The 16,153-nt window shown below is 45.3% G+C and overlaps 1 protein-coding gene across 7 annotated transcripts in view; it reads left to right on the forward strand.

Moving 5' to 3' along the window:
- The window catches only part of ASAP3 (ArfGAP with SH3 domain, ankyrin repeat and PH domain 3), a 175,046-nt gene that overhangs the window by 14,308 nt on the left and 144,585 nt on the right, over positions 1-16,153 (forward strand). For 4 of the 7 annotated variants that reach the window (XR_011560334.1, XM_070764522.1, XM_070764519.1 and 1 more), the window contains exon 2: positions 13,987-14,059. Coding sequence is in view for 5 of the 7 variants with exons in the window: in XM_070764522.1 (XP_070620623.1) it covers positions 13,987-14,059 (73 nt within the window). In the remaining 2 variants the exon portion in view is untranslated. Of the gene's footprint in view, positions 1-11,640; positions 11,777-13,986; positions 14,060-16,153 lie in introns of those variants that run through there. The other 3 variants (XR_011560333.1, XM_070764521.1, XM_070764518.1) reach the window with 3 other exon arrangements.

A 16,153-nucleotide genomic window follows, 5' to 3' on the forward strand; every position in this document is an offset into this window, starting at 1 on the left:
ACAATATGACAATATGTAACTGTATGTCATTTATATGTTTGTAAGGTATATTCATTGATTATATGTATGAATATGGAGTTAATATTTTTTTTTACAAAAAATAACAAAACTAGGGAAAGACACTATTTCAGAATGAAACACTCTGTCTTACCTAGATGGAACTTGAGCTCTTCACTCCCTTTTATTAAACAAATGAGTCTTTACTTGCTTTCAGTTTACCTGCATCCCATGTTTCTCTTATTGTTTTTGTGTTTTCTGAATATGCATTGGCTCTAAAAGGAGAAGAATTGAAGTTGGAAGATCTGGGCTTTCTTTGGATGGGCCTGCGAACAACCATTCACTGCTCTAAAGACCCCACCAAAATTATGGTCTAGTTAAGATGGAAGGAGACCATGATACACTGAGTGAACCTCATTAAGAGTTAGGGGGGGTGCCAAAGAGCATTCCGTGCATGTGCGGAGAGTAAAATAACCCAGATGGTGCGTTCGGGTGGGTGGGCAAAGCCTCATGCTGCGATCACAACTGCCTCTACAGTAACAAGCAGGCACACCCGAACTGGGAGCATTTCACCCCTGCTTGGAAATCCACTTTTGCAGAATGACTTAATGGCATTTGCAATGCAGCAGCAGCAGCAACAACAACAACAATAATAATAGCAATTTCTATTGGCCTAGTTAGGTTAAACCTAGATTTATTTGATCAGAATTCTACAAAGCGCAGAACAAGTGGTATATCTGGCTGGGGGAAAGAGAATACACAAATCCAATATGAAGTCCAGAACCTCTATCCAAAATGACTACTCCACAAATCCACAAAACAATAACAAACGTCAGTGGAAAAAGACAGACAGAACAAAAAGATAAAAATGTTAACCCAAACCCAAGATCAGAATTCCAAAAAGATGATGTACACTGATAGTATAGTAGAGAACTTAGAAGCTGTAGAATAATCGGGTCAACAGATAAGTTGACAACAATCTACAATACTTGATAAATTTATAGACATAAACTTATTTCCCCTTCTCCCCCCCTTTTTTTCTTTTCCCTTTCTTCTCTTTGTTATTTCTTTCTTTTTGTCTCTTTCTTCCTTTCCCTCTCCCTTGTCCTTTTTTCCTCTTACATAAATGTGTAACCCGATGTACAAATATATATTCAAAGCTCATACACATTTGTATCTGTACCTGCACAGTGCTTTTATTTTTTGTACTCCTTCCCCATTTATTTTCAATAAAGATTATATATATATAAAATAAAATAAATAAACTTAGATTTATTTGGAGCTGAAGCTCTTATCCTAGACACTGTACATTCCAAGACTGAGAAGTGTTTAGGAAATTTACCAAGTCTCTTTCTCCCTCTCTCCCTCCCTTTCTCTGTGTTCCTCCCTCCCCCACCAATAAAGTTAGATGATCTCATAACTTTCTGGGCTATCAGGTTTTACTAGCAATTATCAGACTCTACCTGAATCTCTTTCCTTTCTCCTCTTGGGCAGCCGTCCACATCCTTGTTTCTTTGATCCAAAGTATTCTATAGTCAATAGTTTTTAAAAAAATATACTTTATTAATTTTCAAATCTTTTTTAAAAAATCACAATGCATCTTTGAGCAATTCTACACTGTCACGTGTACGTTCATCTCTTGTTAATATATCAATACATTGCATATTAACTGCTTTCATTTGTCACATTTACATTTACATATTTACAGAATTCTATATTTGTTTAACTTTCCTTTTTTTTCTTTATATTCTATCCACTGGATACCATTTTTCCCGTATGTTATAGTAATTTGAATTTTTTTTGTCCCTTTAGCTCTACTGTGAGTTTATCCATTTCAGCAGTTGTAATTTTTTTAAATAATTAAACTTTTCATAGGTACTTTGGGATTTAGTTTATTATTTATTTAGGATTTTGTCATGAGTTGTTTTTTAAACAGGGCAGCAATCAGTGAAGAACTGCACTGGCTTTTTCCTACCTGTACGGGATCCTGAGGCTGGCCTGGGCCCATGTGCGGCCGACACATGTGCACAGGCCCCCGCGTGAAATTTTGCTTCTGCACATGCACCCAAAGTGATATTTTACATGAGGATACTTGCATGGCCGAGATTTTGGCAAACACCCCCCCCCCCTTTTTTTGCTTCTGCGCATGAACAGGAGCAAAAAAAAGGGCAAAAATTGCCGAAATCTCACCTGAGCAAGCGTCCTCACATGAGATTTCACTTCAAGTGCATGCACAGAAGCGGAATCTCATGAGGGGACACACAAACATTTGTCGGGCACCATGCAGCCGGGCCGGCCTCCAGAACCCATCAAAAAGTCCTAACAGATCGCCGATCCCATTTGTACCGTGTGGGGCCCATCACTGGCAGCAATGATGGGAAAGGCAGTGTAAAAGGCATTTTTTACATCAGTCCCCAAAGACAAAATGAATGAGTCCCAAAAAGGTTTTCTCCGTACTGAAGGAGCGGGTCCAGCAGTCACATGGGTTGCTCATGTCCAATCCGGTGGAACTGAGCCTAGTATTAAAAAAGCTTGCCGGATCCGCCCCTTCCCCAGAATTCGCTCAGTTCGCATATCCTGCGGTTGTATTGTGATAGCTCGTTCAACATTTTAACACCTTCCCTTCGATCTTTCCTTCAAAAAAGTAGTAAGATTTATTGTCTTTATTTAATTACTTGCACTAATTGCGCCAGCCGTTTAAAAGAAAAAAAGTTAAAAAGCGGCTCGGCTTTTTTCCTTGGGAGAAGTTGCGGTTTCGTTTTCCCCCGGCGGTTTTGCCGGTTACGATTCCTGCGGCCGCTTGTGGATTCTTCTAATCCCTTGGCCTGGAGGTCCTGGTGCAAGTATTTATCATTGAATTATTGTTTATTTATTGTATACAAATATTTAAGGGCTTATAAAATACCTCCTGCGGAGTGAGACGCCTTCTAGTCTCCTGGACTTAGTCGATCGCTTTTCCCTTAAGAAATTCTACGGAGCGATTTTTTCGGCGCGAAGGCCTTCGCGCCCTTTTTTAAAAAATCTAGGCCTCTCGTGTTGGCCTTCTGCCAGCCGCGTAGGCCTCAGTCCACCGCGTGGATCCGGGAGCGGGCCTTGGGGGTCCCAGGCTAAATTCTCCACCGGCTAAGCCTCCAACCAGAGTGCCTTGGTTTTACTTAATTGCAAAGTTTAGGGAGGCTGGCCCCGCTGGATTTGGGGGCACGAACTCTGGGTTTGCCCAGATTGTCCTCACGTTTCAGCAGCTTCGAGGCCTCGAAGCAGGATCCATTCCTCTTGGGAAGTCCTTGAAATCTTCTCCTTATAATTTAGTTATTGGCTCAGCCTTGTCTTCTGTTAATTGTCAGACTATGGCTACTTTTCCCAAGAGAGGCACAACTAAAGGTCCCAGAGAGGCCAGGCCTACAGGCGATGAGATTACTAGTATCCCCCAGGCCTCTTCCTCCTCTTCTCCAGGGGCCCGCCCCTCGACCAAGGTCACCAGGGCCGAGAAGAGAAGGGACCTAGCCCTACAAAAAATTCATGACAAATCAGCAAAACGTTTGAAAGTGCAGGCCCAAGTAATCAGTAGTCAAGACCCACCAGAGGCCTCTAGTCTGCCTCCTTCTGGGGTCCCTGTGTTATCTCTGGATGAGCCAAACCTAGACAGACCCCAACCTAACCTATGGGGCATAGGTCCAGAGGAACCAGATATTATTGAAGATTCCCCCCAGCCAGGATCCTCCCAGGCCTTTAGGGATTCTTCTGCCATTTCTGCTGATATTTCCAGTTTACCTCCTGAGTTCCAATCTATTTTTGCTGTGTTGTCCAAAGCCATTGATGCCAAATTCTCCTCCATCAATGAGCTTCCTTTACCTCTTCCTCCTTCTCGTTCCTCCCGCCCCTTGGGTTCTTCCCCAGCGGTCAGAGCTCCTATTCAGGATGATTCAGAGTCCTCCCAGGATGAATATGAGGATGTAGAGGAGGATGAAGACCCTTTTCAGGGCTTATCAGAGGATGAGGAATCCCAAATAAAGGTCCCTCCTCCAATTACTATTTTCCCTTCTCAACTATTCAAATCTCTCCTCCTCAAAGCTAGAATTTCTACGGGATTAGCAGCCCAGGAGAAACAAGCCTCCACTTCTACTGATCCCCCGGAGGAGAATTTACCTTACTTCACAGAGGAACAGGAGGATAACGAGGTAATTCCTATGCCTAAATTGTTTAAAGATGCCTTACTCAAACAGTGGGATTTTCCAGCCTCTGGCCTTAATCCCTCCACCAAGGACAGAAAGTTGTATAAACTCTCCTCTTCCTATGAAGAGCTTCTATCTTTTCCCAAACCAGATGAACCTGTCAAGATTCTTCACTCGGCAGCGGCTGTGCCAGGCGAGGCGGAGGAAGTCCTCCGTCCAGAGGACAAGCGCATCGAGCAAATGCTCAAAAGAGGATTCTCCGCTGATTCCTGGGCCATTAAAAGTTCTGCAGCAGCCTCCTTCTTCTCCAGAGCCATGCTGCTGTGGCTTCGCCAACTTCAACAGCACATTCCTCCAGATGACTTGAGAGGTCAACAAGACTTCAACAAAGTCTTTGCAGCTGCCCAGTACGTGGCTGATGCCACCTTGCAATCTACTAGATTTTCTGCTAAGTCTATTGCAGCTTCTACAACGGCAAGAAGACTCCTATGGATTCGCCCTTGGCAAGCGGGAGTTCGCCAAAAATGGCAGTTATCCCAGGGCCCCTTAAAGCGCGACCTTCTCTTCGGTGATCTTCTGGATCCACTCCTCACGGAGACCACGGACAAGAAGAAGGTTTTGGGTCCAACCACGAAAAAGGTTACCAAAACGCAGTCCTTTCGTCGCCCAGGGCGCCAGCAAGATCAAGCGGCTTCCTATCAGAGATCTCCAGGTCAGTATTCCCCCCGCTTTCGTTCCCAAGGTAGGAACTCCAGGGGTAGAGGCTTTCGTTTCCAAAGGGGAGCTTCCTCTAACAGGGCTTCAAAAAAACCTAGATGGTAATCTTTCCTCCATTCCCATAGGGGGTCGCCTAGCTCATTTCGCTTCAAATTGGCGTCTCACCTCCAAGGACCCTTGGGTCATTGACACTGTTCAATCAGGCCTTCTTTTAGAATTTATTTCTCCTCCCCCTAAACGTTTTATTTCCTGCCCTTCTCCCAGGTCATCCTCAGATTGTAACCGTATGGAGGAGGCCATTTCTCATCTATTGTCCATTAGAGCCATTCAACCAGTCCCTTCCGGTCAGAAGGGCCTAGGTTTTTACTCCATCCTATTTATGGTTCCAAAGTCCTCCGGAGGTTGGAGAGCCATTTTGGATTTAAAGAAACTAAACCTATTCATCAAATATAGGAAGTTTAAGATGCACTCCTTGTCTTCTATTTTGGCCGCCATTCACTCAGGAGATTTCATGGTCTCCTTAGACCTCACTGAGGCCTACCTTCACATTCCTATAGCCAAATGCCACAGAAAATTTTTACGCTTTTCCTTTCAAGGCAGGCATTTCCAGTATAGGGCGATGCCATTTGGCCTTTCCTCGGCCCCTCGGGTCTTTACAAAGCTCTTGGGGTCCCTGGCGGCCTATATCCGGGCGTCTCCCATCCACATTTTATGTTATCTTGATGATATTTTAATTCATGGGAACTCCCTAGAGAGAGTGAAATCAGACCTTTCTGTCACCATGTCAGTCCTTCAGGACCATGGGTTTTCCATCAACTTTGAAAAAAGTCACCTCCAACCTTCCACTTCCATTCCTCACCTGGGATCCATTATTGATTCAAAATCTTCCCAGGTTTTTCTCTCTCCCGAGAGAAAACTCAGTATAGTGGAGTTAATTTCTAACATTTTATCTAATCCTTCAGTATCCATAGTTACTCTATCTTCCCTTTTGGGGAAGATGGTGTCATGCATAGGCATCATTCCCTGGGCTCGCCTTCATGCTAGGGAACTCCAGTGGCTTCTGTTGCCTTTTCAGAGATCGGGGCACAGCAACTCAAATCGACGCATTGTCATCCCACTGAGTGTTCGCAGATCCTTCAAGTGGTGGAAGTCTCCGGCCATGGACAGAGGATCCCCGTTCAGGTGCCCGGATCAATTTGTCATCACCACAGATGCCAGTCTATCGGGATGGGGCGCCCACGCCCAGGGGATGATAGCCCAGGGCACGTGGTCCCCGGAGGAAGCTTCCAGGCCAATCAATTGGCTAGAGTTAAGAGCCGTCTCCCTGGCTCTGAAGCATTTCTCTCCTCGCATTCCCAACCGGCACGTTCTCATTCTCACCGACAACATTGCCACAAAAAGCCATATCTGCAGACAGGGGGGCACGAGATCCAAGGCTCTCATGAGGGAGGCCCTCAAGTTGGGCCTTTGGGCGGAAAAACATCTCCAGTCGCTCCTAGCCGATCACATCTCGGGGAGTCTCAACGTCCAGGCGGATTGGCTATCCCGAGCAACGATAGACCCAGGAGAGTGGAACCTCCATCAAGACCTGTTCCATCAAATCACCCTCAGATTCGGCCTTCCAGTTCTGGATCTCTTCGCGACCAATGCGAACGCCCAACTCCCTCGCTTCTATTCCAGATTTCCATCCCCGGGAGCGGAAGCAATCAATGCCCTCCGGAGTCCATGGCCTCCAGGCCTACTCTACGCATTTCCTCCGATTCCAATCCTCCCGGACGTGATTCACAAGGTCCTCACAGAGAGGGCCCGAGTAATCCTAATCGCCCCTCATTGGCCCCGCCGGCCCTGGTTCGCGGATCTCCAACAGCTGTCCGTCCAGGACCCTTGGCGACTCCCCGTTTCGGGGGATATGCTGCGGCAGGGGGCCTCTTTCCATCCAGACCCGGAGTGGTTCCACCTCACCGCTTGGCTGTTATCAGGAGAGATTTAGAACTGCGTGGGCATGACCCCGATTCAGTGGAGGTCATTTTAAAGGCCAGAAGGGGCTCGACCAATCGAATCTACGACCACACGTGGTCCAAGTTTCACCAGTGGTGTCTACAGGAAGGTCTCTCCCCTCTGTGCATCCCCATACACAGAATTATTTCCTTCCTTATGCAAGGCTTTCAAAAAGGACTTTCCACCAGCACCCTCCGGCGTCATCTGGCAGCCATTTCATCTGTCCTAGGGGGTCCCCGCAGACAGCCTCTCCGATCCCTCCCTGAAGTTCAGGAATTCCTCAAGGGCATAGCCAACCTCAGACCTTCCAAGGTCCACAGGTATCCATCCTGGGATTTGCCACGGGTTCTCCATTCCCTCACGCAGGCACCATACGAACCCCTAAAATCGGCGTCCCTCAGGTACCTATCCTTTAAGGTAGCTTTCCTGGTGGCTATTACCTCTGCCCGACGCATTTCGGAGCTGGCTGCCCTCTCAATCAGGCAGGACCTTTGCCAATTCCATCAGGACAAGGTAGTCTTGCGACTGGACCCCACCTTCTTACCCAAGGTCAGTTCCATGTTCCACAGATCTCAGGATATTGTCCTACCTTCCTTCTGCCTCCAATGAGACCATCCCTTGGCAATTAGATGGCACACCCTGGATCTCACCAGAGCGCTGAGAATATATATCCAACGCACAGGACCCTTTCGGAGGTCAGAAGCACTTTTTGTAGCCTATCATCCCAGAGTCATGGGGGCCAAAGTGTCTTCAACAGTAATAGGCCGTTGGATCAGAGGGACTATATCTAAGGCCTATGAGTCGGCCTCCCTCTCAGTTCCAAGGAACATCACTGCGCATTCCACCAGGAGCGCAGCCACCTCGGCCGCTTGGGCGACTCAAGCCCCGTTGGAGGAGGTCTGCAAAGCAGCCACTTGGGCCTCGCCAAATTCCTTCATCAGGCACTACAAAATTGATTCTTATGCTTCAGCGGACGCTGCCTTCGGCAGAAGGGTACTCCAATCCGTTATCTCTCACGATAGCAAGCTAATCCCACCCTAGGGACCATCTATTGGGTATGTCCCATGTGACTGCTGGACCCGCTCCTTCAGTACGGAGAATAGGCGTTGATTGCTTACCTGAACGCCTCTTCTCGTACGGTGAGCGGGTACAGCAGTCACTTCCCGCCCTTGTATGTGTCTTCTTTACCTTTCTATACCTTTCTTCCTCTAACTATGAGAGTTGAACACTACAGAGCTTCACAACTGAGCCTAGTCTATGGATTCGCGAATTCTGGGGAAGGGGCGGATCCGGCAAGCTTTTTTAATACTAGGCTCAGTTCCACCGGATTGGACATGAGCAACCCATGTGACTGCTGTACCCGCTCACCGTACGAGAAGAGGCGTTCAGGTAAGCAATCAACGCCTATTTTGCATGAAATGTCCAGATGCCCATTCATAGGCACATTGAGAAATACTGGTGGTTGTGCTATATCTCAATATTTGAGGAATGTGGAGTTTTTGGAGGAAAGCGGGTGTTGAAGGAGAATTCCAACTATGCTTTAACTCTTCCTGTGAGGAAATGTGTCTGGGAACTCACTCTCAGTTTCTAGCTGGTGCCTTCCATCAAACTAGAGATACGTTTGCTTAATTTTTAAAAAAATAAATTTTATTAATTTTTTAATAATAACAGATACACACTACATAAAACATAGGACACAGTGATGCGTGCTCCCATCACCCGACATCATTCATTCAGATCCCTCCACCAAAATGTGGGCGTATCTTTTTTACATCATTTTAAACCAAGTACATTATAATATTTACAAACTGTAGAGTTATACCAGTTTATGGTCTCGAATTCTACTCATATAACCACTAACTCTGTCCCATCTTCCCATCAGTTCTTTCACTTTATTTTCATTAATCATATTCATCTTTTTAGCCATAATTTCAAACTAAAATTGAGTCCACCGTGTACCAATTTTGTATTGTCCATTTTGTGGCATCCTTCCAACCTAATACCGCTTTGAGCACTTTCTATAGCTGCTTCTTTAATTTCTCTGAATTCACCCATATCTCTCCTTATTACTAATACTCCCTTCTCCATTGTAATCACCCATTTTATATTTAACATCCTTATTAATTTCCTCTTGCACCTCTTTCCAGAATTTCTGCACTACCAAACACTCCTAAAACATGTGCATAAACACCTCTCTCTCCCGACATCCATGCCAACAGGAAAACTAGAGATATGTTTGCCAAGTTGCGTAAGGTGCTATATATTTTGAATCAGCCTGAAAGAGCACTTTCTCTGTTTGTTTTTCCTTGTGATGATACAAATTCCTGGAGGTAAAAAATCAGTGACCGGACAGCGTGTAGATGGCATGCTAAATTCTTGGCATCTCGTAATTCTTGGAAAGGATTTGAGGCTTATAATCCTGGATTGACCTTATTTTCTTATTTATGGGCTCCTTGGCATGGCAGCTGCCCAGGTTGCCCACTGTTGAGTAGGCTGTGCCAGTCTCTGTCTTGCTCCCTAAGGATTTCCTTTGGTTTAGTTGTGAATATGTATTACGCTCCGCCTAAATTTAGATTACATTGCTGTCATTCTTGGGCCAGTTCTCCTTGCCAATTGGCGGCTCGTATCTTGTACTAACTGGTACTTGCTGAATTGAGATGATAAAATAGAGAATGCACCCATTGACTGACTGGTGTCCATTATGCAATAGAGAGAGATAGAGAAGCACTGCCCCAAAGACCCTATTTTTGAAGCTTATTGTGATTCTTACTCGCTGGCGAAGTCCATTTGAACGGGTTCAAGGCCTCTTTCTGGAAAGCTAAGTGTCAATGCGATCCTTGCACAGAGAGATCTCGAGATTGAATAGAATTGAATAGAAGGGGTTTTTGTAAGGGCTTTGCCAGCTGCAGAGCTACTGTCCCTCCTCTCTCTCTCTTTCCGAAGAAAGTCTACTTTTCTCCTTTATTCTGGATCTCATCTCTTGGGCTGAGTCATTTGTCTGGGGATGGATGCCCAGAGAGTCTCCACTCCAATGGATCAGGCCAGCTGTTTGGCTTGTTTTCTGTTGGCAGGAACATCCCAAACATTAAAGGAAAAGTCCCCAAGGGGCTCAAAATACGAAGTGTACACCCCCAATTCTCATTTAAGTGAGGTCCCGTTTGAATAATTGATGATTACAGTAAGACCGTCAAACAGTTTATGCCTGGTACTTCCAGTAGGCCCGTTTTTCACCCTCCCTGTCAGGCAAAGGTTCCCCATCACCGCTGCTACTAGTGACCAGCAGGTGGGAGTGCACACGTGACCGTCAGGTGGGATTTGGCAAATCTCATGCAAGGACATTTGCGTGTGTGAGATTTCACCAATTTTCACTGCTTTTTGCTTCCACACATGTGTGGAAGAAAAGAAATCACCGAAAATCGGTGAAATCCCACATGCGCGAGCCTCCTCGCACGAGATTTGGCTTCCTGTGCATGCACAGAAGCCAAATCTCACGCGGGCATGGGCACCCCCCCCCCCTTTGCTGGTCATGCGGAGCTGCGCGCACAGCTCCATTTTTGCTACCACTCTATTGAGGGGCCTGTACTGGTAGGAGCCCAATACTGCTCCCCAGGTTCTGGAGGTTTTCCTGGAGCCTCTGAGAGGGAGAAAATGACCTTCTGGAGGCTGGAAATGGGCCTGTTTCCGGACTTGCACTACTTCTGGTAGGCCCTCACCCTCCCAGAGCCTCTTTGCAGGCCCTGCAGTCACCTGGCATCCAAAACAGGGCTGTATGGAGACTCCTGAGAGGGGAGGGATGGGGTGGGCAGCATCAGCCAGTCCTTGCAACTCCCCGGTTCAGTGAACCAGATGTAAAATTAATATTCAGTTTGCCTGAACCGATCCGAACCAGATGAATCCCACCTCTGGTGTTATAACTGCATGAGTCCCAGTGACCGGTTAGGTCCCACAGAGTCAGCCTTCTCCAGACAATGTCACTTGGTGGGCCCTAGGGGAAGAGCCTTTTCTCTGGGGGGCCCGGCCCTCTGAATTCAGCTCCCCCCAGAGATTTGCACTGTCCCCACCCTCCTCGCCTTCTGTAAGAGTCTAAAGACTCATCTGTGCTGCCAGGCTTGGGGTCATTAGACCCTAGGCCCCTGGCCAACGAGTGTAGTAAGACTTGCTGCGTGAATGGGAATGAATGGTTTTAAATGTTATTAGAGTTTTTAAAGATTTTTAGCTATATTAATTGGATTTTTAAGATATAATAATAAATTTTTTATTTACGGTCAAAGACCATCAATATAATATTAATAATAATTAAAAGGAAAAATAACAAGAAACAGGCTGAGCAACCAAGATTGACCCATCGTAACTATACAAGAGATGTACATATTTCGCTATGAAGGCACACATTTGCGACAAATCCCCGCTGCCGCCACGCAGAATCTGGCCACCTGTGTCGTAATCCTGGTCTGCTCATCCCCAAGCAGCCACCGGAGATAGGCAATGTCCGAGTGGCCAGATATATTGTATATTGTTTTGATATGTTGCAAGCCGCCCCGAATCCTTGGAGAGGGGCGGCATACAAATCCAATGAATGAAGGAATGAACGAACGAATGAACTTCAAATGGTTGCTAATCAAAAGTTTGTAAAGTTGAGAATTACAGATGTTCTCCTAACAGGACAATATAGAAAGCTCTGCATTGAGATCTGCATTGTGTTGCAATGGTGTGATTCCTTCCTTCCAGTCTGAGGCCTCTTGATGGATCTTGCAGTGCTGGATAATAATAATTCCTCAACCGACAATCTGTCTCCTGTCATGCATGTGATCCACCTTCCCTTGATCCTCCTGCAGTTCCTCCAACAAGATCAAACATGCCAAGACTTCTGCTGTCAGATCTGCCTTGCCCAGGTGAACTCTTGTCATGTGAGGTACGGGAGAAACTGTAGGCTGACTCAGGTGGTTTGGGTCAAATTCACAGCCCCTCTGACCCTTGCAGGCAATGAATTCCCCGTTTAGCTCCAGGCAAAAGAGAATCTGCAGCAGAGGGGGAAAGATTCCTTTGCCGGAGACAATGCTAGTTGGAGTAGATCAATGTTTCTCTACCATGGCATCTTTAAGATGCATGGACTTCATCTCCTAGAATTCTCTAGCCAGCATGGAGAAATCTTGGAGTAAATGCCTGTGCGGAATAATGTAAATTAAATCTAATCTGGTGATGGTGAACCTTTTTACCCAAGGGTGCTAAAAGTGTGTGTGTGTGTGCTGTTGTGCATGTGCGAATGCTCACACCCATAATTCAATGCCTGGGGAGGGTGAAAATGATCCCCCCTCTCCCTGGAGGCTCTCCGGAGGCCAGAAATTGCCCATTTCCCAAATTCTGGTGGGCCCTGTAGGCCTGTTTTTTGCCCTCCCTAGGCTCTAGAGCAGTGATGGCAAACCTTTTTTCCTACGGGTGCCGAAAGTGTGCACACGTGTGCTATCGTGCATGTGTGAGTGCCCATCATTCATAATCAACACATGTGCGAGTGCCCATAATTCAGTGCCTGTGGAGGATGAAAACGGCCTCCGCCTCCCCTTGGAGGCCCTCTGGAGGAGCGAAATGGGCTGTTTCCCAACTTCTGGTGGGCCCAATATGCCCATTTCCCAACTTCTGGTGGGCCTGGTAGGCCAGTTTGTCACCCTTCCTAGGCTCTAGAGGCTTCCCTGGAGCCTGGAGATGGCAAAAATGCCCTCTCCCATCCCTCCCGGAATCCCCCTGTAAGCCGAAAACGCCCTCCCATAGCCTCCGTATGAGCCGAAAATCAACTGGCCGGCATGCACATGCATGTTGGAGCTGAGCTAGGGCAATGGCTTGTGTGCCAGCAGAAAATGCTCCACGTGCCACCTGTGACACGTGTGTTATAGGTTTGCCATCACTGGTTTAGGTGATGCCTCTTTAATAGAGAAAAGGGAATGAAAATATCGCCTAGCAACTGCATCCATTGGCCACAGCCACCCCTTTGCTCATCTTATAACTTTTAAAAAATGATACACCAAGCTGGCATTACTGAAAAGCATTGTATTGATTATGTTTTTATTTTCTATGGGGCTTTAGGCAGACTTCAAGAATAAAAAGAGCATTTGGCATCTGGGCTTTGGAATTTCTTTTTATTCTTTAAGTTGAAACAACAAAAAAGCACAATAATAGTGATAATAATAGTAGGGATGCAAACAGATAGCTTTCAGGGATTTCTCTTGTGAAAAATGCAGCCAGAATGACTATACACTGAGGTACACTGTTATCTTCCCACTGGAGTGGTACCTATTTATCTACTCCCATTTGCCTGCTTTCAAGCTGCTAAGTGGATGGGAATTGAGGCAAGGAATGGGAGCTCACCCCATCATGTGATGCTCAGATCTTGAATCTGGCTGTCAGCTTTTGAATCTGGCAAGCTCAGCATCTTTAACTCTTGAGCCATTGCACCCCCTTTCCCTGTATCTCTACCAACTTTTAAAATCAAGAACAGAATGGAACAGAACTATTTATTGACCAAGTATTTGTCTTTGATGCATAAGCTCTCAGTGTGCATTATGATCATAAAAATACAGTCTAAAATCAGGAGCCAAAATGCTAAAATTTCATCAGATAAAAGGAGACCATCAAAGAACCGATACTGTACAAGTTCTCTCCCCAAGCTGACTTTCCCAACAGTAAGGAAACGGTCTTCTCTTATTCATTATCCCTTGTTTGACCCTAAACAATGATTATCCCTCCTGCCAACGATTACACTTCTCAAGTATTTTCCAGCACTGTTATCATGACTGAAACTTTGCCAAACTGCAATTAACTCTTTGCTGATTCAAGCCTTTCCCCTCTTTTTTACTATCACTTGTAAACTTGTTCCTACTGTTGCTTAGAGCAGGGGTCTCCAACCTTGGCAACTTTAAAAACTGTGGACTTCAGCTCCTACAGCTGACTGAGGAATTCTGGGAATTGAAGTCCACAATTCTTAAAAGTTGTTAAGGTTGAAGACCCCTAGTTTAGAGCAACAAATAAATTAAATTGAGAAATCCAATTAAATTAAAACTAAATGAACAATCTAACACAATTTTGCAATTTTTCCCTTTTTGTATTTCAGAGTTTGGATGAAGATCAAGCCATTCTTCAGCGGATCAGGAAATACGTGAAAGCGATTCATGTTTCTGGGCTCAGTAAGTTAACGCTCATTATCATCTGGTGCATCAGCCTGGGAGGCCATCTGGCTGATCACTCGTGGGAGGGGTATAGGTTTGTCATGTGCCATTTGGCTTTGTAGATACAGGCTCGAAAGCAGCTGTATGTTAAGCTGCATACACCAAAGCCAGCGTGGCTCAACCTTGGCAACTTTCAAGTGTATGGACTTCAACTAGGAGTCCCACACTGGCTGGGGAATTCTGGGAGTTGAAGTCCACACATCTGAATATTACAAAAGTTGAAACAGACCTAGGCAAAAACTGCCCTCACCAAGGAGGAGAATAATTACAATTAAAAAAATTATATACACATAAAGGCACCTACATAAACAAGACAGACAAACATATACAGTGGTACCCCTACTTACGAACTTAATTTGTTCCATGACCATGTTCTTAAGTAGAAAATTTGTAAGAAGAAGCAATTATTTCCATAGGAATCAATGTAAAAGCAAATAATATGTGTGATTGGGGAAACCACAGGGAGGGTGGAGGCCCTGTTTCCTCCCAGTAGATTCCTAGACAGGCCCCACACCCACAGAGGCTTCTCCCTGCCATTTCCGGTTACAGTTTCAGAGGCTTGGGTTTTGTAAGTGGAAAATGGTTCTTGAGAAGAGGCAAAAAAATCTTGAACACCTGGTTCTTATCTAGAAAAGTTTGTAAGGAGAGGCGTTCTTAGGTATGGGTACAATTCCCCTATGTTTACAGTAAGCATGTCTCAGTTTGTATCCACCAGTATTTGTTTGTTTGTTTGTTTGTTCATTTCTTCATTCATTTATTAGATTTATATGCCACCCTTCTACAAGGATTCTAGGCAGCTTACAAGGAAACAATAAAATACATAATCTAAAATCCCCGATAACATTAAAAATCAGTCTCACCCATTCAGACATCGACCATACATAACTTTCCCTAAACAAATATATATATCAAATATATTTATATTTATATCCCACGACGACTGAAGCTGCCCGCACAGTGCGCCGGTAACAGCCAGTAATAGGAATCTACCCCGAGGCTGATGAACAGGAGTTAACAGGATATTGCTTTTTGCCTGATTGAATAAAAATGTACAAATATGTATGTTATTGATATATTTTGAGGCATGTATATTGATATATAAATTGTAGAGAATTTTAAAAAAAATTACAAAAAACCCCAAATAAACTTCTAATCTTTTTCTTTTTGCTTATCACCTTCTCTCTCTAAAACTTTTCTGCTTTTCCTGCAGTGGCTACAACCATTTATAAACATTCCTTGACAGCTGGTTTCCTCCTCAGCTGCCAAGAATGTCTGCTTATTTTCTCAGGTTATGTTTGGGGATTGGATTTCTAGGTAGCCTGCATACCTAACCTCCCTTCAGGGCCTTACAGTCTCCATCTGCTTTTGTTCACCCATCAAAGTCAATACTGCAAACCAGGGAATTGATTCGGCGTCTCTTTTGTTTAGACCCCAACTCCCGATTGTCTTCAATTTAGGGCCACAATTTGAGCCCCGGATTTCTGCTGTTAAGTGAGACATTTGTAAAGTGAGGTTTGCCTCATTTATCACCTTCCTCATTGTTAAGCAAATCCCTGCAGTTGTGAAGCTAGTAACATGGTTATTAAGTGTGAATCTGGCTTCCCCATGGACTTTGCTTGGGGCAAAAGGAGATTCCCATGATCTTTGCGATACAGCAGCGCTTCTCAAATAGTGGGGCAGGCCCCCCTGGGAGGGCGCAAAGAGATGCTCATGTTTCTCTCTCCCCAGGCTCCAAAGCCTTCCCTGGAGCTGGAGGAAGGCAAAAATGTCCTCCCTCATCCCCCCCCCGAGGCACTCTGGAAGCCAAAAATGCCCTCACAGAGCCTCTTGATCGCATGCTGCAAAGTCCTAAATCACATTTCTCAAAATTTGAACAATCAGAAAATGAACTGGTCTGAATCGAGGATTGCCTGTCGTTTGTATGTTTTGTTTCAAAATACTACAGCAGTGATGGCAAACCTATGGCACACATGGCACAGTTTGCATATCTGCTGGCCAGTGAGCTCTTTTCCTTAGCTCAGCTCCAGTGCACACTGGCCAGCTGATTTTTGG

Source organism: Erythrolamprus reginae, chromosome 11 (genome assembly GCF_031021105.1).
Source record: "Erythrolamprus reginae isolate rEryReg1 chromosome 11, rEryReg1.hap1, whole genome shotgun sequence".
NCBI lineage: Eukaryota > Metazoa > Chordata > Lepidosauria > Squamata > Dipsadidae > Erythrolamprus > Erythrolamprus reginae.